Below are 26,038 nucleotides of genomic sequence, written 5' to 3'. Positions count from 1 at the left end.
CAGATATACCCCTAATTTCTTCAATTTGCCTATCATGCTTAGACAATTTACCTTTAATTTCTACACATTGAGAGTTTAATTCCTTCCTCATCTCAATAATACCTGAATCGACTTTCTCACTTAACCTCTTTACTTGATTATCCATCCTATCACTAATTTCCTGAACTTGTTTTTCAATTTTAGCAACATTAATTTCCATTTTCTGATTATTATCCTCAAGTTTACTTTCAAGTTTCTGTGTTAACTCATCATTCTGCTCTCTAAGTTTACTTTCAAGTTTATTTGTAAATTCACTCAAAATATGAACTAATTGGTCTAGCTGCTGGTCACTACTATCGCTACTCTGTTCTGATAGAAATGATGAAGCATTGTCCCCGGTTACAATCGAATCTAACACAACATTTAAATTATTATCGCCCATTGTGGGTTCACTCTCTGAATTAATCATGTCAACGGTATAGTTTGCTCCCCCTGTACTACAATTAATATGCACTTTCCTTTCCACACTCCTATTTCTTAATTTTAACAGATTAATATTTTCTCTCGTCCAACTCATCACCTTGCGCTCCCACGTACGCAAAATTTCCACAAGACATATTATACACTCCACAGCGAACAAGAAATCTCCACAACAACTGTAAATATCATGAAATCTGAGAGCAACTATAACCATTTCTGTGTGCATACCCTATCGTGACTCAGATCAGTCTTGCCCCACGTTGCTAGCGACATTGAAATCTTTCTATTAAATATATATAAAACTGATAATGACTAATGGAATTTGGGAGCCATAAATATACAAATAAATAATTCTTAAAAATTGCCGGCTGTTGAGACTCATTTTCCAGGGTCGTTGCCTTGTAACAAGGAGATCTGAATCACTGATACCTGGAAAATGATATTGGAAAAGGAGTCCATCTGGTACTTTCCCCCACCCATAAAATTAAACAGAATATATCTTAATATCAGACAAATTTACTTAATCAATTAAACCTGAATATATCTTAAAATCTGAGCATAGCTCGTCGTAATACACCCTTGAACATATACATATATAGCAAAATAAACAGAATATTAATATGAATAATTAATGTCCCTATATTATGAAGTATCTCTCTCTATATAGGAACTCAGTTTATCCCGAAACGCATATTATACATACGCAGTCATGACTTTTTCGAAAATGGACTCTCTTTTGCTGATAGCGTTGATATACTGTATTTTGGAACGGGCCAACACGTTACCTGATGTAGATATTCTTAACCATAGAATATTGTCCCACTCCAGCATCACTCTTCCTGGTTCCGTCAACTGAAGATCTCCAAATACTCCCAACATGGCATGGGACCTCTTCCCTCAACTCGTACCAAACACTTCACTGATTACCACAAGTATCACCTCTGCACACTGCAAGCTGCAACTTCCGACTACTGACGCGTGCTTGCACCACACTAGCCCAAGCCAACACAACAGCAACTTAAAATAGCCCAGTTACGGGAATTTCTCTACCTCAGCTCCGTCAACACGTAAACATCCACTCGGAGAATCGTCACGTAGGTACACAACCAGGAGATAAACTGAGTGAACTAAACACGCTAGTCCCAAATAAATATCGAGATTATATACAATAATGAGAGTTCCAAAAAGAGTTACTAAGCCGCGACGGCTAAATACACACATAATTGAAATATACACATGAATAAATAATAATAATAATAATAATAATAATAATAATAATAATAATAATAATAATAATAATAATAATAATATCTGACCGGGGTTTGTCAGGTTACAACAGTAATGATGATCTTCAGAAAGGGAGGAAGAGCTGCAACAAAGGACAAAATTAAGTTTCAGAACAGAGACCTAAACATAACGAATTCCTTCAAATACATTGGAATAATCTTACAAGCGACAATCAACTCCTACGGAATGCACATAGAAGAAAGGACAACAACAGCCATCAAAGCGATATATAGAATTAAAGCCACCGCCAAAAATTTTTAAAAACAGCACTAGAGTTATTTTATGCTGCAATGAGCCCAATTGCCACTTATGGCTCTGAAATTATTTGGGAAAAGTTATCTGTGGCTGAACTTAGGGCTCTAGAGAAACTAAAAGCCAGATTTCTAAAGCGAGTATTAGGTGTGCCTACGAACACAAAGTCCAGGTTAGTGTACGAACTTTGTAAAGAACCATTCTCTATCGAGGATCTAGGAATCAATCTAGTTCTGCCTTTCACAAGACAAAGCGCAAAGATAATTGAAGAGAGAAGAATGATACGAGTCCAAATCGAGCTCGAATTCTAAGCCACCGACGCCATGCTGGAGCGAAAATGGCAGATTCGCTATCTCTAGTTTTCCTAGCCTTTTGCTAAAATGATTTCAAAGAAATTGGAAATTTATTGAACATCTCCCTTGGTAAGTTATTCCAATCCCTAACTCCCGCTTCCATAAGCTATGTGCGACTAAGCGATTCCATGAGGTGAACGACGAGTATGTGTGCTCTCTATATGAGGAAGTGTGTGATCGCTACCACGTACGTAAGTGAAAAAAAAAAGAACAATATCAATCAACGAATACAGTAAAGACAATTAACTATTAAACTCTTTGCACACTTGTGCGCATTTCACTTATATGTAAAGATCTTCAACACCAAAATAATGCACATAGTGACTTACGGACTAGAATTAATATGGACACATCTCACCAAATCAAATCTCAAAGACATGAGCAGATCAAAGCAACAAATCTTAAGAGACTATTATGTATATCGAAATTCACTCCCTCTAGACTAACATACCAGCTCGTCGGAGAACCTTTCTTCATAGAAGAATTAAGACAGAAAATGCCCCCACCATCCACAAAGACATATCAGGAACTCTTAGAAGAACTTCAGAACAAGAAAAAAGAGATATGGCTGGAATTCTACTCGACCGAAGCAATGATGTCTACAGGCTGGAAAGGTGCGGAGTACTATCTGCGCCACACGCTGACGCGATTCGCAGTGCATGGGTTCCACCATCGCGTATGAAAGAAAAAGGGTTTCCACACTCCGGAAGAAATATCGTGTATATGTGAGCAGTGCGATAAACAGTGTGATCGGTATCATGCGCTATGGTGTCACCAGAGACGTGTATCCCTAACACAACTTTGTAGCGACTAAACTGCTATATGCAGAACATCTATGCACGTTGTGCGCTTTTCTCTAGTTTTCGTTACTTTTGTTCGTGGATGTTGGCTAATCTGATTTGTTTATGTTGGTTTCTTTTTATGCTCCTATTCTTCAATGATGTTTCTCGCGGAGGTTGGCAAGAATGATTTAGTTTATTTTGTGTTTATGTTTGTGTTCCGGGGTATGAGCGGGTATGAGCACCAATTTGGTAAATACCGTGTGTATGGATTTGATTGTTGCTGCTCAACATAAATTGAAAGAAGCAGAGTGTAATTTTCTTATGGTATTGATTTTTTAAATCATAACCTTAGGTAGTGATTGTACAGTTTGGGATTTTGATAACATCGGTACGTATCCTGTTATAATTATTGATATATATTATAACTTCCCTAATTATAGGGTTGCCATTAGGAAAAAGTATACTTTATGTTTTCAATACAAAACCTATATCACTGCTTAACAGGTTATAGAAAAAATACTATGTAATAAATCACTTGAGCCTGGAACATTAAAAGTCTTATGCAACGAATTCCAGGCTGTGAAGAGACACAAGAAACTGACTTGGTCGAGAGATTAGATATCAAAACAGAATACCATCAAGTTATGATAGAAGAAGAAATCGTTTTTCTTGTTACGCAGGAATTTGATGAAGAAACAGATGCAGCTGATGAAGCAAGCACCTCAACTCAGGTGATTTCCCATTCTGAAGTAGCAAAGGCTCATGCTACAGCTGTTGACATCATGTTTATGAAGCGGTGGACAGGCTTTGTCTGATTCTGTACGCCAATACAAAAAGAAACAATAACTTACCATGTTATATTACTGTAAAACGATAATCTAAAATCATCTGTAAGTAAATGTAATTGTTACTTATCATTTTAAAACTGTATCTGAGTTTGTCGTTGGTATTTACCCATTTCAGCACATTTGCAATTTTAATTTTTCACTGATTTTGCTTTGGTTTATCTGGATTTTTAGACTAACAGGGTTCAGGCTAACAAGCTTGCACTGTACGCCTACAAGGATTCCTTTATTTCATTTATTTCATGGTCAATAATATTTCACTTATGTTGTAAAACCATTTGTTTTCTTATTATCTGTGATGTTAATGTTGTCTGCTGCCAAGAACAATCCCTTCTCTTGGTACGTAATATTAGGACATAAATTATGAAAAATCATTTTCAAACGCAGAACCTGCTTATAAACTTCCTTACGTTGGTAAATACAAGAACACTCAGTAATTTGTTCAGTGCTTTCTATGTACATTAAAGTGGGCCACAAACTTTGTCCTTGATTTTCTGATTAATTATTGTTTAACAATTCTCCATGCTTCAGCCATCCAATAGATCACATCTTTCATATTGACATTTTTAAGGATTTGGAGTATGCTTAAAGAAGGGTCGTCACTCTCAATCAGACCCCTAAGAATTTTTTTTAATTTTTAAATGTGTACATTTTTGAAGCACCTGCTGGTCCATTGGTTGTAGCAGTGGAGTAACATTTGGTGGCAGAAAAACAGCTTTGATATCTCCATTGAGCATGTTCATCTGTAGAGCTGTGTGCTGGGGCTTTATCAAGAACAACTAATGCCCTTGGCAGTAAACCATTTTCTTTATTGATCTTTGTTACTGCAAGGACAAACTATGAAGCCAGTCCTTGAATAATTCACTGGTCATCGACACTTTTTTTTTTTTTGGATGCATGTAGATCACAGGAAGTGAATTGACATTTATATTTTTAAAAGCTCTGATATTTTTTGATTTGCCATTGACCATAAGCGCTAACTTGTTACTCCCGGCTACATTACTGTTCGTCAACACACACTCCTTGCTCATCTTGAAACTCGGTGCACTAAGTTCTGTCTTTGTAGCAAGGCTCTTGTTTTGGCAACTGCTTAAAATTAAGTCCAATCTCATCGCAGCTGTACACTTCTTGTGGCGAGTAGTTTTCGTTTGAAATAATGTTGGCACATTCTGAAACATAGGCTAATGTGACCAGATGATCTGATGACAGTGACTCACCAGTAATTGCAAGCAAACATTTTTCACCATGCCTCCTTTTCCACCTGTCTGACAATCTGTTATTTGCAGTAAACTTAGCAGTGTCTTCCCCAGAAATTTTCGTCAGTCGGTTGACAGGATGAGTAGCCGGGTGGGGAATACTACATAAAAAAATGAATATGATAAAATTTCAATTTATTCCCCTGAGGGCAATAACAATAATAAACATCAACTGCAAAATTGAACTATTTTAGTGTTATTGTCATTAACAAGACATAACAGAGTATTATGAACTTCACCAGGGCTTACAACTCGATAGCTGTGAAATGTAACGTCATGTGGAACTGTATGCTCGCGCACGATACTACGTCAACTCTGATGTATTTTATGCAATTCTACTGACATTTATTTACCTTGGTGCAGCCAAGCCCAACACTGCAAGGGTAATCTCCCCTGCCACATCTATACAGACTCAAACCTCTTTTTTGGAAGGAGTAAAACTAGAATCAGTTTCTCACTTCAACTACCTCGGGAGCACAATCTCCAGTGACAGTACTGCCAAGCAGGAAATATTCAGCAGGACAGAGAAAGCATCAAACACTCAAGTCAGAAATCTACTGTGGCACTGAAAACTACCACAAAAAGAAAAAAACCACCCTGTACCACACCTACTTCGTACTGATTCTCACATGTGGTGTAGAGACATATGCTCTACTAAACAGTGACTACACCAGAATTCTGGCTACACAAATGAGATTCATGAGAACTATGAACAAAACTATTCGAAAGGACAATATTCGGAATAAACTAAACAGGAAGGTATGATGTCCCTATTACCAATGTAATAAAGAAGCATAGGCTTCAGTGGTATGGGCACATTATGAGAATGAAGATATTTCTACCTTACCGTCCAAGGGGAAGGCCATGGAAATGCTGGATAGAGATGTGGGTGAGAGAGGTCTCAAATGGGAAGGAGTTGAAATGATGATGATCCAATCACTCAGTCATTACTAATCTGCATTTAGGGCAGTCGCCCAGGTGGCAGATTCCCTATCTGTTGCTTTACTAATCTTTTTTTGTAAATTATTGCAAAGAAATTGGAAATTTGGTAAGTTATTCCAATCCCTAACTCCCCTTCATATAAACAAATATTTGCCCCAATTTGTCGTCTTGAATTCCAACTTTATCTTCATATTGTGATCTCTCCTACTTTTAAGGATACCACTCAAACTTATTCCTCTATTAATGTCATTCCACGCTATTTCTCCACTGACGGCTTGGATTAGTCGAGCAGCTCGTCTCCTTTCTCCCAAGTCTTCCCAGCTCAAACTTTGCACCATTTTTGTAACGCAACTCTTTTGTCGGAAATCACCCAGAACAAATCAAGCTGTTTTTCTTTGGATTTTTCCAGTTCTTGAATCAAGTAATCCTGGTGAGGGACCCATATACTGGAATTGTAGTGTAGATACGCTATATTAGATCGTATCTTGCCTGTTATATTCGTGTGTATTTTTTTGTAAATGGCAGGTTTCATTTCTATTACAGCATAGTAGGATAAATTAGTACTAATATTAATCTGTCTATGTGTTTAACTTTGTTAGTAATCCTTGAGTACCGGTAGTTCTTGTGAATATCTAATTTTAGGACTAATTGGAATTTTCATTTCTGTTTGTGCTTAGTAATAACCTGTTGTAATTAAAATACGTCTGAACGTAGTTTAAAATTATTGTAGTGTAATGTAGTATCTAAACGTAGTTTAAAATTATTGTAGTGTATTATACAGGGTGATTAATTTGAAAGTACAGAGCGGAGTGCCGAGGATTAGGCGTGCTGGGAAGCGGAGACAGCGAGCGTAGTGCCCGCCATGACAAACAGGCATAGTCGGCTCAAAGAAGCAGCATGATTACGCCTATAGAAACTAAACTGAACTCGCCGGCTACATAGATTCTCTGGACAAATAGGTAAATGAATAAACAAATAAATCAACTAGGGAATTAAACTGAACTCACCAGTATTTACAGACGATGCTGAAAGTGATCTCCTTCAGCTGCAATGCAAACTTCTCATCTTGTAATGAGATTTCGAAACAGTTTGTAGTTCATGGACACCAATAGAACACACAATGCTCCTAATTTCAGATTTTAATTCTTCTGCAGTTCGAGGATTATTCCTGTAAACTTTCCCTTTGAGATTTCCCCATAGATAAAAATCACATGCGAATCCCACTATCGGCAGCCCTGAAAATGGTTTTCCGTGGTTTCCCATTTTCACACCAGGCAAATGCTGGGGCTGTACCTTAATTAAGGCCACGGCCGCTTCCTTCGAACTCCTAGGCCTTTCCTATCCCATCATCGCCATAAGACCTATCTGTGTCGGTGCGACGTAAAGCCCATAGCAAAAAAAAAAAAATAATAATCACATGTGCTTAAATCAAGCAAACGAGGGGGCTATAAGCCTTTACCAATGATCTGATCATCATCGAACATTTCCCGTAACCGTCGCATAGAGCTACACGCCGTATGGGCCGACTGAAGCAAAAAATGGTTCCAGAATGTTGTGAATATAACGGTCAGAAGTAATCGTGTCCTAAAAAAATATCGGACCGATAGTTCGTCGGGCACTGATAGCGCACCACACACCCACCTTCACATCGTGCAGAGGTCTCGGCTGTAAAATGTGCGGGTTGTCTGTATCCCAGATTCTATTGTTCTGTGAATTGACATATCCACTCAAATGAAACCAGGCTTCATCGCTCATAAAAAGAAAGTTCGGATCCACAACACCATCGTGGACACTATTTATTAGCCAATTGGAAAATCGTATTCTTGCATTGAAATCTGTAGGCAGTATGTTATGGACTGAATGAGTCCGATAAGACCGTAAATGTAACAATTTTGTTTCATTACGGGCTGAAGAAGGTGAAATACCACTTTCCTGAGCTAATCTCCGAAGTGACTTATGTGGACTGACCTGGAGTCATGCCTGTATATCTTCTAAACTCTCTTGTGTGAGAGCTGTTCTCCTTCGCTTCTTTTTCTTATTGCTTACGGAACCAGTACTACGCCACTTGTAAACGAGCTGATGCACGTAACGTTTTGATGGTACTGTCGCACCGAGAAATTGTCTACGGAATTTTCGAAGGTACCTTTTAACAGGTTTCTTCTTCTTGTGCAAATAACACTCAACCAAAAATATTCTTTGCTCTATAGTGTATTTAACCATCGTGATAATAACCTCACAACACACCTTAAAAGTCCAATATTTTCTAACTAACTGAGGGACAGAGTGCTAAACGGCGCATTGCATTGAACACTTCTTATCTCGCCGTGTTGACAGAAGCCATATGGTGCTCGATCGGGACTTCTCACGGCATGCGAGAAGAAGTCGGAACACTTAAATTATTCTCCCTGTAGTATCTTATTAGAAAATTGTGTGTTTATTCTATTACTGTAAAATATTTATGTAGTATAGTGTCTGTGGTGTCTGTAGTAACTCTCGTACTAGAATTCCGTTGTAGTAATTAGGGTAGACTTAACTGCAGTTTAGAATTGTGTAATTCTTGTGCATTATTCTCTGTTTCCAGTAATTAACAGCAATTTTCATCCTGTTAGGTTGTTGTAGGAATACAAAATCGTACAACTAAGTAGTATTGTAGTATAGTAGTAGCCTATATTAATTACCTTATTGTCGTGTGATCTTTGTGAACTATCCTAGACAATATTTCTTTCCATTCATTCTAATTTTGCACAGAATAAAATATCTTATTTTTCTTTTTCTTTTCATTATTCAGTAAAAAATGGCTAAAGAGTGCAAGTGTAGGAACTGTGGGTGTGGCCAGGCATTAAGGAGTATGAGGGAGGGGTTGGAGATTTTGAGGGAGATAATTAGGATTCTCTCAGAGGACAGGAAGGAAAGTAGGCCTCCCTCAAACAATGTACTTGTACATGATACAGTAGATGTAAAAGAGGGATGGGAAGGAAAAGGGGAAATTGTAGAAGGCAGGTGGTCATACGTTTTAAGGGGAAGGAGATTGCAGGCTAAGGGCTCCATTCAGAATCAGAATTCAGGACAGGTGTCTGTGAGAAATCAGTACGAGTCAGTGCAGGTAGAACAACCGAGGGAAGATGAGGAACAGGGAACTGTTGCTGAGAAGTCTGGAAGTAGGAGAAAGGGAAGAGGTAGGAAAGGGAAATCTGGAGTAGTGGATATAGAAACACCGGTGGAACAGGGTCATGGGATGGAGAAAAGGGAGAAGGAAGTAGCTTCTGCAGCTATCAAGAAAGATAGGGCTGGCCAGAAAGGGAGGGGATCAGATGAGGTGGGTAGGGTTGAGGCTCTGGTCATGGGAGATTCCATCGTTACACATGTGGGGAAAGTGTGTGGAGGAAAGGGAACCAGGGTAGAGTGTTATTCAGGAATTAGGTTGAGGCAGATTTTGAGGAAAGTAGAAGAGAAGGAAGAGGGAAAGGAGAAGGTGTTAGTGTTTCACGTTGGTACTAAAAACCTAAGACAAGCAGGTATAAGTACCAACATAGTTGGGGATGTGTGGAACCTGCTAAATGCAGCACCGGTGTTGGAGATGTGTGGGACCTGCTAAATGCAGCACCGGTGAAGTTTAAGGAAGCGGAAATTGTTATCAGTGGAATACTGTGTAGGAGGGATACTGACTGGAAGGTGATTGGGGATTTAAATGAGACTATGGAGTGGGTATGTGGGAAACTGGGAGTGAGATTTCTAGATCGTAATGGGTGGGTAGGAGATAGGGATCTGCGCTCAGATGGCCTTCACTTAAACCGCAGTGGTACGTATAAGTTAGGATATTTGTTTAGAAGGGTTATAGACAGGTACATTCAGGGAAACAGGGTGGCCTAGGGAGCACTGATATGGGAACAGGGAACTGGAAATCAAGTAGGGATGACAAAAACGTTGGTGTTCAGCTGTAGAAGTATTGTAAAGAAAGGAATAGAATTAAGTGATTTAATAGATATATAGCCTACTTACCAGATATTGTAATTGGAGTTGAATCATGGCTGAGAATTGATATAATGGATGCAGAAATTTTCTCACAGAATTGGAGGGTGTATTGTAGAGATAGGATAGGAATGGTAGGAGGGGAGTATTCATTCTGGTGAAAGAAGAATTTGTAAGCTACATAAAAGTTAAAGATGACAAACATGAAATTCTAGATGTAAGGCTCATCTCTAAAGATAATAAGCAACTTGATGTCTTTGGAGTGTACAGACCGGGAAAGGGTAGCGCTGACGCTGATTCAGAATTATTTGATATGATAATCAGCTATGTGGGAAATGGTAAGGAAAGGAACGTGATCGTAGCAGGTGATCTCAATTTACCAAATGTCAATTGGGAAGGTAATGCGAATGACAGGAAGCATGACCAGCAAATGGCAAATAAAATAATATGGAAGGGCATCTGATTCAGAAAGTGATGGAACCAACTAGAAGGAAGAATATTCTAGATGTGGTGCTGGTACAACCAGATGAGCTCTATAGAGAAACCGAAGTAATAGATGGTATTAGTGATCTCAGAGCTGTTTTTGTGGTAGTTAAAAATAAATGTGAAAGAAAATGAAAACCTACAACCTGTTTTCCAGTCATTTACCGGGTCAGGGCTGTAATGAATGAAGCAGATATAGGCTGTTAGTACGATGGGGTCGCCACTCCCAAAGTGATTTATTAATGAATGATAGATGCAATGAAATGAGAATGGAGAGTGTTGCTGGAATGAAAGATGACAGGGAAAACCGGAGTACCCTGAGAAAAACCTGTCCCGCCTTCGCTTTGTCCAGCACAAATCTCACATGGAGTGACCAGGATTTGAACCACGGTATCCAGCGGTGAGAGGCTGCCACCTCAGCCACGGAGGCTCTCTAAATGTGAAAGAAAAGATATTAAAATTAGGACTATTAGGCAGTACCATATGGCTGATAAAACAGGCATGAGGGAGTTTTTAAAAAGTAACTACGATCGATGGAAAACGGTAAATAAAAATGTAAACAGACTCTGGGATGGATTTAAAGCAATTGTTGAGGAATGTGAAAATAGGTTTGTTCATTCATTCATTCATTTATTTAGCTTCCATAGACTGTACAATTACATATTTTGAAAGATGCCAACAGTATAGGAGTTATCAAGTGATTTCCTAATACTAACAATAATATATGGACAACAATGAACATTTTGAAGAATAAGAAAAACATCAACACCAAATACCTCAATGTTAGGACAGCACATCTTAATTTTTTTAAATAATATTAATAACCAATATTTACAAGACAAAATAAAAATATATTGGTGTGGTGTTAATAATATGAACATAGTCAATGTGACATTAACATATTTTTAAGGCTATATACTAGATTACAAGTTAATAAGTAGTAGCATCATTACCAGCACTTCGTCATGTGTTCTTCTGTACTGTAGAAGCAGCTGCTCAGAAGGAGATTTTTTAAAGCTGTGGTAAATGAACGACGGAACTAATATCTTTAATCTTATTTGGAAGCTTATTATACAATCTGATTCCAACAGAGTCTACATGTCTCAAGGCAATGGTTTTACTCTTGTGCTCGATAAAAATATTATTTCTTGTTCGCGTCTGATAATTGTGATTGTCAAAATTCTTTCTGAAGTGATCAATATTTTTTTTCACGTGTAGAATGCATTGCATGATGTATATGCTTGGAATTGGGAGTAGGCTATCCTTAGCCTCTTAAATAATGGTCTGCAATGATCTAACCTGTTACGTCTCAATATAATTCTGATAGCTCGTTTCTGTATTCGAAAAATAATATCAAGATTTGATTTGTAGCAGCCCCAGAGACCAATAGCATAAGTGATGACTGAATGGAAATATCCAAAATATGCTATTCTAACATATTCTTCACTACAACTATTAGACAAAATCTTTAAGGCAAAACAAACAGAACTCAGAGACTTCCCTATTTTTTTTATATGACAATCCCATCTTAATTTTTCATCTATATGGACACCTAAAAATTTTGTGGTCAACGTATTTTCAATTGCATTTGCATTTAATATAAGGTTGTGTTTTTTTGCAGTTTTGTCATGGTAGTTAGATGCCTTGAATTCCATGTATTGGGTCTTTTTAAAGTTCAATGTTAATTTGTTTTTCCTGAACCATGATTCTAACCTAGACAGGACTGTATTTGCTGTAGTTTCTATAGTCGTAGGGTCAGGATTATTAATAATTATGTTTGTATCATCAGCATACAGAACTGCTGTTTCTACTTGATTATTGTGAGGAAGATCATTCACATAGATCAAGAAAAGAACAGGCCCCAAAATACTACCCTGCGGTATACCTAAGTCTGTGCTTTTTTACCTGAGAGTGATATGTCTCATTATGCCCTTTACTGTTACAATGTGTAATTTCAACAAACTGGGATTGTTTATCCAGATATGATCTAAACCAGTCATTAACAATTCCTCTAACTCTAATCTGATATAATTTGTGCAACAATATTTCATGATCAGCAGTATCAAATGCCTTTGAAAGGTCAAGAAATAGTCCTATCACAGTTTCATCATTATTAAGAGCATTTACGACCAACTATGTAAAATGTGATAAAGCAGACAAAGTACTTCTGCCAGCTCTGGTAAGGAATGGTAAAGATCCACTATATTATAACAGAGCAGTAAAGAGACTACGAAGGAGGTGCAGGTTGGAAATAAATAGATTTAGAAATGGCTGTGGAAGTAAGGAGAAAATGGAGGAACTTCTTCTTCTTATTATTTTCTTCATGGGGCCTCTGAATATTAGTTCCTAATCAGCAGGTTGTTCTTTTGGGTCTTCTTGCATTTTCTCTCTCCTCACTTGATAGTCCTAGAGTGGAGAGTCTGATTCTACCCAGCGCCTCACATTCAAAAAGTATGTGTTCAGCTGATTCCTCTGCTTCATTGCATTTTCTACATATATTGTCTCTTATTAGTCCAATTCTATGTAGGTGTTTTTAGATGGCAGTGTCCTGTCAACAGCCCTACGACCAATCTTGTATTTTCTCGGCTGAGTTTTAACAGTTCTTTAGTATGCTTCTTGTTTGGTCCTTTTGTCAGTTCCTTTGCAAGCCTGCATCCTGGAGTATTTTTCCAGTCCTCCATTTGTTTCTTTTGTACCCATTTTCCTATGTAGTTTCAGGCTTGTCCATAGGAAATCCCGCATACAGGTTCTGGGCCTACAAAATATGTTTCTGCCCCTTTCCTGGCCAGTTTATCTGCCTTTTCATTTCCTTCTATATCTGCATGCACTGGTACCCATATTATTTTGACAATGTTGTACTTTGAGAGCTTCAGGAGAAGTGAATGGCAATACCAGACAATTTTGGATGTTATCCGGACTGCTTCTAGTGCCTTAATAGCCGCCTGGCTGTCCGTAAAAATGAAAATGTTCTTATTCCTATAGTTCATTTTTAGATTTCATTCAAGATATGTTGTGATAACTATCACTTCAGCTTGAAAGACTCTAGTGTGCTTGCCCAGGCTCATCTGGATTGATTTCTCAGGTCTTCCCCCGTTGATCCTCCTCCTGTGCCATCCACATTCTTTGAGCCATCAGTCCACTGCGCTATATCTTCTTTTTCAGTATTCCATTTGTTGATATCGCAGTCTTCTTTTTTTATTATCTGGGTCTCAAAGAGTTTTTCAAAGTTGTACTTTGGTATCATATGATCAGAAGGCACGTAGAACTTCCTCGGTTATTACTCTGTTCATTTTACAGTGTCGTAAATTGGGTCTTTGTGCATTCCAGCACTCTGATTGTACCAATCTATATGAACTCATTCTAGCCTGTCCTTTTATGAAATTACATAGTGATGGGAGGTCTAGTAAAATATTCAAGGCTTCTGTCGGCATAGTTCTCATAGCCCCAATTATGGCTATGCATGCCATTATCTGTAGCTATTTAGTCTACTTCTGACTTTTCCTTGACTTAATTTTCTGCCACCAGATGATTGCCGCATAGGCCATCAATGGTCTAATGATCATTGTGTATATCCACATTACCATTGATGGTCTTAGGCCCCACGTCTTCCTGACGGCTCTTTTACATGCATACATCAAGTTCTTGGCTCAGGTTATGTTCCTTTCTGTATGTGGATTCCAGGTTAGATTTTTATCTAACACTACACCTAGGTGCAGTGCCTGTTCTTCTGTATATATATCTTGTCCAAAGAGCTTCAGTGATCTCTTTCCCTCTAATTTTCTCCTTCTTGTAAAAGGGACCAGAGTTATCTTTTCGGGCTGACTGATAGTTGTTCTTCCCGACACCAGCTCTCCACACGGTTAAGTGATCTTTGCATGAGGTCCTGGATAACACTCATCACCTTACCTCGTACCACAATCACTAGGTCATCTGCGTATCTTTGTGTATAAAAACCGTGTTCGTTGAGCATAGCTACGTGATTCCACAGCAGAGGCGAAAGAACTCCTCTCTCAGCACAGTCTCGGGTGGCCCTAACCGTCAGCGTTTCTTCAAACAGGGTTGCTTTTATCTTCCTTCTGTCTAACATGAATTTAATCCATTTGACGACAGTTTTACTCACCTTGCTGTTTTCCAATGCTTTGATCATAGAGTCATAGGTTGTATTGCTGAAGGCTCCTTCTATATCTAGAAATGCCACCAGTGCAATTTCTTTATATTCTAGGCTTTCCTCTAGTTTACAAACCAACGGGTGGAGTGCTACTTCAGTGAATCTGCCAGGTCTGTATGCAAACTGATTTTCATGTAACATTGAGTTTGGTTGCACTGTTCTTGTGATATATTTATCCAGAATTTTCATTGTTTTCAGCATGAAAGAGGTTAAACATAATGGTTTGTATGCTTTGGCTTGGGGATAGTTTGCCTTTCCAGGCTTAAGTATGAATACTGCTTTAGCTTCAGACCATAATTTCGGCACGTACCCTAAAGCTAGACTAACTGTGAAAAGGTCCGTCAGGGCATTGACGAGTATCTCCCGTCCTTCCTGTAGGAGTATCAGAAGTATCTCATCTGGCCCCGGAGTCTTTATAGGATGAAACTTGACAATTGGCCATTTTACATTGTTATGTTTTATTATTCTGTTGGCACAGTTCCAATCTGCTCTTCGAGCTCTGGTCTCTGTTCCAACTGTTTCTTCTTCTGTCATCTCCTCATACTCAGGAAAGTGACACATCATTAGTATCTCCAGCTTGTCCTTCCCTGTCTGGTTAATTACCCGTCTGGTTTCTCTAGTGTCCCAACTTAATTTATATGGGTTGCTTTCAGAACCTTCTGGAGCCTTGCTGTTTCAGTGTGTGATTCTACTTTCGTACAGAACAGTCCCCAAGATTTTCTTTTTGCTTTCCGTATCTCTAGATTATACTCAGTGAGTTTCCTATGATATATGTCCCACATACCATTTCTAGATGTTATTCTGTACAACATCCTAACCTCTTTATTCATTTTGGCTAGTTTGATGTTCCACCACCTTACTTTTTTGGTGTGTGGTTTTTTTTTTTTTTTGCTAGTTGCTTTACGTCGCACCGACACAGATAGGTCTTATGGCGACGATGAGACAGGGAAGGGCTGGGAGTGGGAAGGAAGTGGCCATGGCCTTAATTAAGGTACAGCCCCAGCATTTGCCTGGTGTGAAAATGGGAAAACACGGAAAACCATCTTCAGGGCTGCCGACGGTTTCTTTTCTTTGAGAGGACAGTTGTCATAGAATGAGTCTATAATGGCCTCTTTAATAGTTCCACTGACTCATCCAATTCTTTCTGTTCTCTCATGTTAGTTGGAAATTTTTGTACAGCCTTCCCTAGAACTTCTCTGTATCTATCCCAGTTAGTTCTTTTTGGATCTCTGTACATCTCAGTCCCACATAGTCTCGCATCTGTTGCAAATTGTATGTGCTGGTGGTCTGCCAATGATGGTTCCTCTAGCACCTTTCAGTCTTTAATAAAGTTTGCAATATGTGTAGTGCTTAGTGTAATGTCTATTACCTCCCTACGATTTTGATTTATAAATGTAGGCTTGTTTCCTAGGTTTAGTATTGTCAACTCAGTTCCAGTAATAAACTCTAGTAAAGATTCACTTCTTGCATTGCAGTTCGTGTTGCCCCATGCTGTAAATTTGCATCTGCTCCAAGGACTAGGTGTTTGCCTTTCCTCTTTGCATTGCAAATTAGATTCTCAATTTCTTCTGATGGGGGAAGATTAGTTGAGTCATATGGGAGACATGCAGAGCCTGTGGTTATTTCTCTGGGTCCCTCCGAATTTCTAAGTTTAATCTTGGTTGAAGGAACTTACTAGGAAATTGAATATAGCAAAGAAGTCAGCTAAGGATAACATGATGGCAAGCATAAGTGGTGGTCATACAAATTTTAGTGAAAAATGGAAGAGTATGTATAGGTACTTCAAGGCAGAAAGAAACAGGTTCCAAGAAGGTTATTCCAGGAATCATTAATGTACAGGGGAAGTGTGTATGCAAGGATCTTCAAAAGTTAGAAGTATTCAGTCAGGAGTATGTAAAGATTGTTGGTTATAAGGATAATGTCCAGATAAAGGGGTGACTAATACTAAAGAAGTATTAAAATTGACCTATGATAACAATGACATCTACAGTAAGATACAAAAGTTGAAAACTAGAAAAGCAGCTGGAATTGATAATGTTTCAGGGAATATACAACACAATGGGTTTGGGCTATAGTATCATATCAGAAGTGATTAAGTTATATGATTATTGTTTGCATGAAGGAGCAATACCAAATGAATGGAGAGTTGCTATAGTAAGCCCTGCGTATAAAGGAAAGGGTGATAGACATAAAGCTGAAAATTACAGGCCCGTAAGTTTGACATGCATTGCATGTAAGATTATTCTTTCTGATTATATTACACATGTTTGCAAAATTAATAACTGGTTTGATAGAAGGCAGTTTAGGTTTAGGAAAGGTTATGCCACTGAAGCTCAACTTGTAAGATTCCAGCTATATATAGCAGATATCTTGGATTCACGATGTCATTTGGACTGTATCGCGATTGACCTATCTAAGGCATTTGATAGGGTAGATCATGGGACTGCTGGCAAAAATGAGTGCAGTTGGACTTGACAAAAGAGTGACTAAATGGGTGGCTATATTTCTAGAAAATAGAACCCAGTGAATTAGAGTAGGCAAATCTTTATCTGTCCCTGTAATAATTATGAGGGGAATTCCTCAAGGCAGTATTATTCAACCTTTATGTTTTCTTATATATATCAATGATATGTGTAAAGAAGTGGAATTAGAGATAAGGCTTCTTGCTGATGATGTTATTCTGTACAGAGTAATAAATAAGTTACAAGATTGTGAGCAACTCCAAAATGACCTCGATAATGTTGTGACCGGGACAGTAGTCAATGGTATGATGACAAATGGGGTTAAAAGTCAGATTGAGCCTTTCACAAATAGGAAAAGTCCTCTCAGTTTTAATTACTGCGTTGATGGGGTGAAAGTTCCCGTTGGGGATCATTGTTAATATAAGGAAAGATCTTTATTGGGGTAATCACGTAAATGGGATTGTAAATAAAGGGGAACAGATTTCTGCACATGGTTATGAGGGTATTTAGGGGTTGTAGTAAGGATGTAAAGGAGAGGGCAATAAAGTCTCTGGTAAGACCCCAACTAGAGTATGGTCCCAGTGTATGGGACCCTCACCAGAATTAATTGATTCAAGGACTGGGAAAAAATCCAAAGAAAAGCAGCTTGATTTGTTCTGGGTGATTTGATTTGATTTGATTTGTTTATTTATCATCAACAGAGTTATCGATTCTCCAATTACAGATGATATAATACATTCAAATAATAACAATATTAACAGAACTTACTACTACCACTAATTATAACTAAGCAATATATAATATATACATATTTACAAAACACGTAAGGAAGGAAAATAAAAGACATGAAACAGAAAAGTGTTTCTATATTTGGAATGACCAAAGGAGTGAAGTATAACTTTCAGTTACCAAATGCGCAGAACAAGATACAAGGAACACTCTGTGTATGAAGCGTCCATAAGATGTCTGCGAATTTCACTGGCTGACGAGTGAAATATATCCACTATCGCGCTAATTTCGTTCAGGGATCTTAGGGCCTGCATAAACCAAGAGTTCCTGTGTGATTCTGTTCTGCACCTGGGTAAGTGAATGGTGACAGCCTGTCGGGTATTGCAAGAAGGAACATGAATTGGTAGCAACTGGAGTAAATTGGGACAGTCAAGGAAATTACCAATACATTTGTGTATGAAACGTGCGTTGACATACATGCGCCTTGTCCTAAGCAACTCAATACACATGTTTGTACAAAACAAATCATAATCTGTCGATGACAGCTTGATACCCAAACACTTTTTATTGATCCATTTTGAGAATCTGATCTGTACTCGCTCTAAGGCATTAACTAAGTATTGATGTGAGGGGATCCACACTTCAGAGCAGTACTCTAGACGAGATCGTATAAGCGAAAAATACAGGGTTTTCAATGGAACAACAGATTTAAAACACTTGCAATTTCTTTTGAGGAAGCCTAACGTTTTAAATGCCTTGTTAACGATATTTAACACATGCTCATTGAAAGATAGACCATTTTGATTACTAAAAATAATACCAAGATCGTTAATTTTATTAACACGCTTCACTTCTTGATCCCCTGCATGATAATTGAATACATTAACTTGCATTTTTCTCGTGAAGGATATTGCACTGCACTTTGAAATATTTAGGGTTAAATGCCACTTTTTGCACCAATCACTAATATTATTTATGTCAGACTGTAACAATTCACAGTCACTCATCTTTTCAATTACCCTGTAGATTTTAAGGTCATCAGCATGGAGTAGGTAGTTGCTCGAATGGATTTGTGATGGTAGATCATTAACAAATAGAAGAAAACATAAAGGTCCCAGTAGTGAACCTTGTGGGATGCCAGACATAGGCTGATAAGGGCGATAAATGATACCCTCTTATTTTACTGAATACCTTCTTTCGTAAAGATAGCATTTAAACCATTCAAGCAAGCTTCCATGAATGCCATATGCTGACAACTTAGTCAGAAGAGCATTATGCTGCACTGAGTCGAAAGCCTTGGAAAAGTCCGTGTACACGGCATCAACCTGCTTGCAATTGTCCAGAGCGCTAGATATGAAGTGGGAGTACACAGCAAGATTGGTGGTAGTTGAGCGTTTCTGGACAAAACCATGCTGGTTAATATTAATTAAACCACTGACTGCACTGTACACGGCTTTGTATACGACTCTTTCTGCTATTTTGGAAATGAGTGAAAGAAGAACTCCTGGTCTGTAATTGACAAATAAAGATCTGTCACCTTTCTTAAAAACTGGAATAACATATCCTTTCTTCCATTCGGACGGGAAATTGCCTGTACGAAGAGACCAGTTGATTATCGCAGCTAGTGGGGTTGCCAGCTCCTCAGCACACTCACGTAACACAATTCCTGGAATTTGATCTGGACCACAAGACTTCTTCGTATCCATCGACTTCAAGATGTTGCAGACTTCCGATGCCGAAGTTACTACTGATGATAAATGAATTTCCCCGAATTGTTCGGGGTGAGAATTACAAGGAACACTGGGTGGATGGAACGTTTTGAAAGTGTCGGCAAAATTATCCAGAATTTCTTTCAATGAGCTAATTTCCTGGTCTTCATTAATCATCATAGATGGTAGCCGCCTAGATTTTGATTTGCAATTAACAAATTTCCAAAATCTTTGTGGATGTCTGATAATATCTTCCTCAACAGACCCGACATAATCCTTGTACTTTCTCTGCTGCATTTGTTCGTATTCCTTTCTTAGCGCTGCAAATTCGATGTAATCTGAAGGAAGTGAAGACCTTGCAGCTCGTTTCCTTGCTCTTTCCTTTGCCCGCATTTTGTCAGTAAGTTCGGAATCATACCAAGAGGGAAGACGCCTAGTCTTCATTACGCGGGAAGGTACGGCGTCCTTAAGAGCGCTGTGCAGTAAGTCATAAAACAAGTCAACTGCGGCATCAAGAGATGGACAGGATTCGAGCAAGTTCCACGGACAGCGGGATAAGATATTTCGCAGATGGGGAAAGTATGCTTTTGCCCAAACGAATAAGGATTTTGTAGTCTGTGGTAAGCGAGGAACACGGGAAATATGAAGTCTGAGCTCAAGCGCAGAATGATCTGATTGTACTAACTGTAAACATGGGATGAATCTTAACATCATACACTATTACAAGATATTAGAATCATTCCATATTGACGGTTTTCACTTTACAAAGGTAAAATTAAGTGTATCCTCGTAATTCAATACATCACATAATTCCATCATTAGATGGAGGAATCAAATTCAAACATGTTTCGGCTCGTTTGAGCCATCTTCAGTGAAAACGGGGGAGGGATTGAACTAATTTACATAATACAAGCTAAAAATGTGTCAAAAAACATAATGAAGGAACAAATAAAAAACAAGAGAGAGACATGATGGAAATAAAAACAACACACCCATTTTACCCTTCTTACTTATCAGCCCAAGTTTCTCACACAACCTCATTTTTTCCATTACAGATTGGAACTTCATTGACAGTTTCCACTAGGTCACTTACAGTTTACCATGCATCTGTCATCTGCTCTAACACAGCTTCTCAATTCTTGTCGCGGCCCTCCCGACCTTTTAAAATAAGGCAAACAAACCAGCCAACATTTTGAAACTATAATCGAGAACGGGACCGCTAGATTGAGAAGATATTGAGAATGCTGCTGTTCTAAAGTTTTAAATTTCATCGTCGTCTTTCCATCATTTGTCACGTGCATTTTGCCTGCACGTTATCTCGGGGTTGGTTTCTCAAACTTTTTTGCTCCCACTCCGCTCCTAGCCATTCGCTGTGATGGTGTTTCTACAAAGGCAGAATTTCGACCTGAGTTTTCGACACAGTGATTTCATCCTGTTTTGAATTGTTAATAACCAAATTTTGTAAACTAAGAGGTCTGCAACCTTGCTATGTGCACTTATTGTTCGTTTCCATCTATATCATTTGTTTTCATTTCTTTTCTTCTTAGGTAACACAGTTTTTAGATTCAACTATATTTTGTATTACCCCCTGTTTTCACTTAATTTTTACGCAGTGAGTTGTTTTTTGCTTCACATATGTAAATAATGTATATTGGGTTGTTTTTATTTCGGTCATGTCTCTCTTTTGTTTTTTTTATTTGATCCTTCATTACGTTTTTTGGCACATTTTTAGCTTGTATTATGTAAATTAGTTCAACCGCTCCCCTTTTTTCACTGAAGATGGCCAAACGAGCTGAAACATGTTTGAATTTGATTCCTCCATCTAAAGATGGAATTATATGATGTATTGAATTAGGAGGATACACTTCATTTTTACTTTTGTAAAATCATAAACTATGGCAATAATTCTCAGTCATGAGGTTATGTTACCTAATGTTAAGAAAACTGAACGAATGCTCAAATCTACAAATTTACAAAATATAAATAAAATTAATGAGTTGACTTATTAGTTGACTGGAACCTGTAGATACTCTGGGTTGATAATGTTGTTATTCTTCACATTCTGGTTGATGTCGGGGCTGGCTCTCCATTTAAATGGTCATGCTGATTAGAATATCCATTTTAATTCCGGCTAATCCCACGTTGAAAAGGGTGAAAAATGCCGTGATCCTCTTCATAATGTGATGTAGTCTCCTTCTTGCAGTATCTGAAACTTGAAAGAAAGACTTTAACTGTGTTCAGAATTCACACAACCATATGTTAGAGGCACATGGCCGTGTTCTCGCATCCGGGAGATAGTGGGTTCGAATCCCACTGTCAGCAACCCTGAAGATGGTTTTCCGTGGTTTCCCATTTTCACACCAGGCAAATGCACGAGCTGTACCTTAATTAAGGCCACAGCCGCTTCCTTCCAACTCCTAGGCCTTTCCTATCCCATCGTCGCCATAAGACCTATCTGTGTCGGTGCGACGTAAAGCCACTAGCAAAAAAAAAATATTCACACATACCATGTGTTGAACTGAAATTGTACGAATTGTACGTAAGTTTTAAATCCGTAGAATGTCTGCCTTGCGTGCCGTCCTAGTGAGAAGTAGCGCTCTGCTGCCTGCTGGGAAGGTGTTCCAAGTAATAGTAGTAGTAGTAGTAACGAGAATAAGAATGAGAGAATGAGAAGTAATATCGCCTATCATTTGTATGTTTCACGTTGTCATGTGATTACTGAAGGTTCCGATTGAGTCCCTATAGGTCTGTTGTATCACCTTATCCCTTTTAAGATTCGCCACTGCTCTAAAAAAATTAATTAATTATTTTTAATAAATGAATAATAATACTTTCCGATACGACCAGTAACATAGGTATTTAAAGAAATACATTTTAGGCACCTTTTCCTAAACCACCATTTCATCCATCGTGAATATAACCTAGACTGTAGCACTTCATTCCCAGACCTTTAATTATTCACAGTTATTAATATATTGGTTTGGGATACAGATTTAATTAATGAAAGTTTACATGTTCTTCCAGTTTAAATGAAAGATTCTTGTTCATTGTCAAAGTAAATATTATTTACTGTAGGTGACAGATTCACAGCTGATTGTCTGTCTCAGTACTTTCAAGATCTCTGGACATGAGCATAAACAAAACATCATAAAAACGGGTTCTTCAAGCTTATCGTCACCGAGCTCGATAGCTGCAGTCGCTTAAGTGCGGCCAGTATCCAGTATTTGGGAGATAGTAGGTTCGCAGCCCTGAATATGGTTTTCCGTGGTTTCCCATTTTCACACCAGGCAAATACTGGGGCTGTACCTGAATTAAGGCCACGGCTGCTTCCTTCCAACTCCTAGGCCTTTCCTATCCCATCGTCGCCATAAGACCTATCTGTGCCGGTGTGACGTAAAGCAATTACCAAAAAAAGCTTATCGTCTGCTTCCATAGTCCAAATGTCTTCGTTCACGTGGATGACTTACTTCGCTGGTCAGAGATCGTCATAAGTGTTAAGAATGAAACCGGCACCATACTAACGTAACATTCTTGTATTACTTAGTTGATATCGGTGACAAAGTTGCCTGAAGCTAGCCGGTGAGGCTCCTGTGAGAGAGACAGCTCATGCTGAAGTAATAATGAATAAATTTTTGTATTTTGTGGTGGTGTGAGTTCAACCGTGCAGCTCTGACTGAATACAGAACATTAACAGTATTAGGAACCGGTGTAAAAGAATAAATCTCTGTTGTATGTAATGGTTGTTTAAATTTTATGTGCTCTCTAATTTTTGTTTTAGGTAATCAATGAGCAGATATTCAAGCGATTCTGAATCTAGTCGAGCAGATGATCGTTACAGGAGAAAGAAAACTTCCAGTAGGAAGGGAAGGTTAGTGATCAGGTTAATTATAATTTTGTGCTAGTGATACTCATTTTATATATATATATATTACACTTACCTACCTGTATTGTTTTAATAGGTCGAGGAGTTCATCTTCTTCGAGCAGTGATAGTCACTATTCATCCAAGAAGAGATCCTATAAACATAAACGAAGCAAAGGACATCGTTCAAGAAGCAGGGATAAGTATAGTAAGTCTAGGTGGGTGCTTATCCTTTGTATTAGTTCACTGTGTGTAAGTGGGGAGGTGATGTCTTTGCTCCCTCATTGCTGAGGATTGTATTCTTCCTTGATATTGTTGGAGAGATTTCTTCATATTCTCTCTTGAGCTTCCCTGTATGTTACGTCAAACAAGACAGTAGTTCATGAAGCAGGTGTAGAATAATGTGTAGAAACACTGAAAAAACCTATATAATTATGCAGTATTTAGACAAACTGTACATAATTTAAGACGTGCACCCCAACTACCTGTTTGGCTAAATAATGTGATGCAGTAAAACGTTTTGTATAAGCTTCAATCCAGTGTGGATTATACACTTATTTTCTTTGGATTTCCTAGAGAATTTCTTTACTTTGCATATTAATTTATAATTTTTTTTTTACCACGAACCTGCTATGCTGGCGTAGCAGGGGGAGAGGTGATACTTCCACGTGGCGCGTCCCAGGTGGCGGATACGGGGGTCCTAACCGGCTTGCTGGCGGACTTGAGGGAAATAAAATACCTCTCACAGACCAAACACACACCCCCCTGTGGGTGGGGGACGCAGACGAAGAATACACTCACGGTATCCTCTGCCTGTCGTAAGAGGTGACTAAAAGGGGCGACCAAGGGATGATTGTGTTGGAACCATGAAAATACGTGTGATTAGTACCACCATGCGGAGAACACCATGGGTCGTTTTTACTTGCGTGTAGTACCACTATATTAGGTACCAAATAGGTTTGTGATTAGTAGCACACAGGAGCACCGTGTGGTCGGCTTTTGCAGTACCTGTGATTAGTACCACCATATGAGCAGGACCATGAGATGATAGCTACCATGGTTCTGCCTTGCCTATGATTAGTACCCACTATATGAGGAACACCACAGGATAGTGCAGGTCCGTGTGGTTAGTACTCTTATGTGATGAACACCATAGATTTGCGTTGCCTGTAAATGGCGCCGCAAAGTGAGAAAAACCATAGGTCTGTATTATATGTCGTATTTCATAAGCTGTGAGTAGTACCATAATGTGTGGAATATCGCGAGTCTCTGCTACTTTTGATTAGTACCGCAACATGACACATACCATGGCTCTACTTTCCTAGCGATAAGTACCGTTACGAGGGGCTGATAACTTGGATTTTGAACCCCCTTTAGACTGCAAACATCATCGATTCAGTGTTATGCTACAGCAGCAGTCCCTTGGTCAGTAATCCTGTTATTTTCCGTCAGCTTCTGTGAATGTAAGGCATTGCGGGTCGCATCCTCTGATTGTTTTAAATTCATATCCATCCATTCATTCTTCGTCCTCACGTTTTGAATTCTGGTCAGTGGAGAATTTTGGACTTTTAATTTGTCATTCCATTTCGTACCATTAGTGGCCGATGACCTCGATGTTAGGCCCCTTTAAACATCAAGCATCATCATGATCATCAAATTTTGTTTATATTTTTTTAATTTGCTACTGTGGGGTTTGGGTCACGTAGCTGTCAGCTTTAATTCAGGACGTAGTGGGCCAATTGCAGAAATGGTGACTAGACAACGTCTACCTAAACAACATATGAATAGTAACACAGTAAAGGTTTCCACCTATTCAATACTAATATGTATTTGCAATATTCAACCCACCTAGGGGTCATCATCAGCCATATTAAAGCATACATAAGTTTTGTCGAATCCTAAAACATGTTATTTTTAACTGTAATAATTTATAAAGTGAAGTGTGGTATTGAGATGAGAAATGTTAGTATGGTACACGTGAGTAGTAATTAATAATAATACGAGGAATATATATACAAAGAAGTTCGGAACAAAGTACAAGTGGGGTTCTTAGTGTTGTAAAAATATAAACTCATGGATATCAGTAGTCCTCGTACTAAAGAATACAATGTAAAATAACACATATAAACATATATACAAGTATGTACAAAGTCTAGAGAGTAAAAAGTGATACTCTCTTTTTTTTTAAATAATATTGCAAATACATATTAGTATTGAATAGGTGGAAACCTTTACTGTGTTACTGTTCATATGTTATTCTCAGTTCAATATGGACCAACAACATGAAATTCATAACCCTTGATACCTAAACAACGTCTAAATCGAGGACGATCTTCCATTGCATAAACAATATTCAGCCAATGTTTAACTAGACATCGTTTAAAGTTTCACTTGCCTTTTCCTGTCTCACAGTTGCCGAAAACTTATCTGAATTAGCGCAACGATTTTATATATATATATATAAACCATATACAACCTACT

At 38.3% G+C, this 26,038-nt stretch overlaps 1 protein-coding gene across 3 annotated transcripts in view; it reads left to right on the top strand.

Annotated features, from left to right (window-relative positions):
• Nucleotides 1–3,291: 3,291 nt before the first annotated feature.
• The window catches only part of LOC136877636 (serine/Arginine-related protein 53), a 66,814-nt gene continuing 44,067 nt past the window's right edge, over nt 3,292–26,038 (top strand). Inside the window, exons 1-3 of one of the 3 annotated variants that reach the window (XM_067151827.2) lie at nt 3,292–3,521; nt 23,475–23,564; nt 23,656–23,775. In XM_067151827.2, coding sequence (XP_067007928.1) covers nt 23,482–23,564; nt 23,656–23,775 — 203 coding nt within the window. In that variant the 5' untranslated portion in view covers nt 3,292–3,521; nt 23,475–23,481. Of the gene's footprint in view, nt 3,522–3,734; nt 4,024–23,474; nt 23,565–23,655; nt 23,776–26,038 lie in introns of those variants that run through there. The other 2 variants (XM_067151829.2, XM_067151828.1) reach the window with 2 other exon arrangements.

The sequence above is a fragment of the Anabrus simplex genome, chromosome 7, assembly GCF_040414725.1.
Source record: "Anabrus simplex isolate iqAnaSimp1 chromosome 7, ASM4041472v1, whole genome shotgun sequence".
Lineage (NCBI taxonomy): Eukaryota > Metazoa > Arthropoda > Insecta > Orthoptera > Tettigoniidae > Anabrus > Anabrus simplex.
This window is presented reverse-complemented; position numbering and strand designations above follow the sequence as displayed.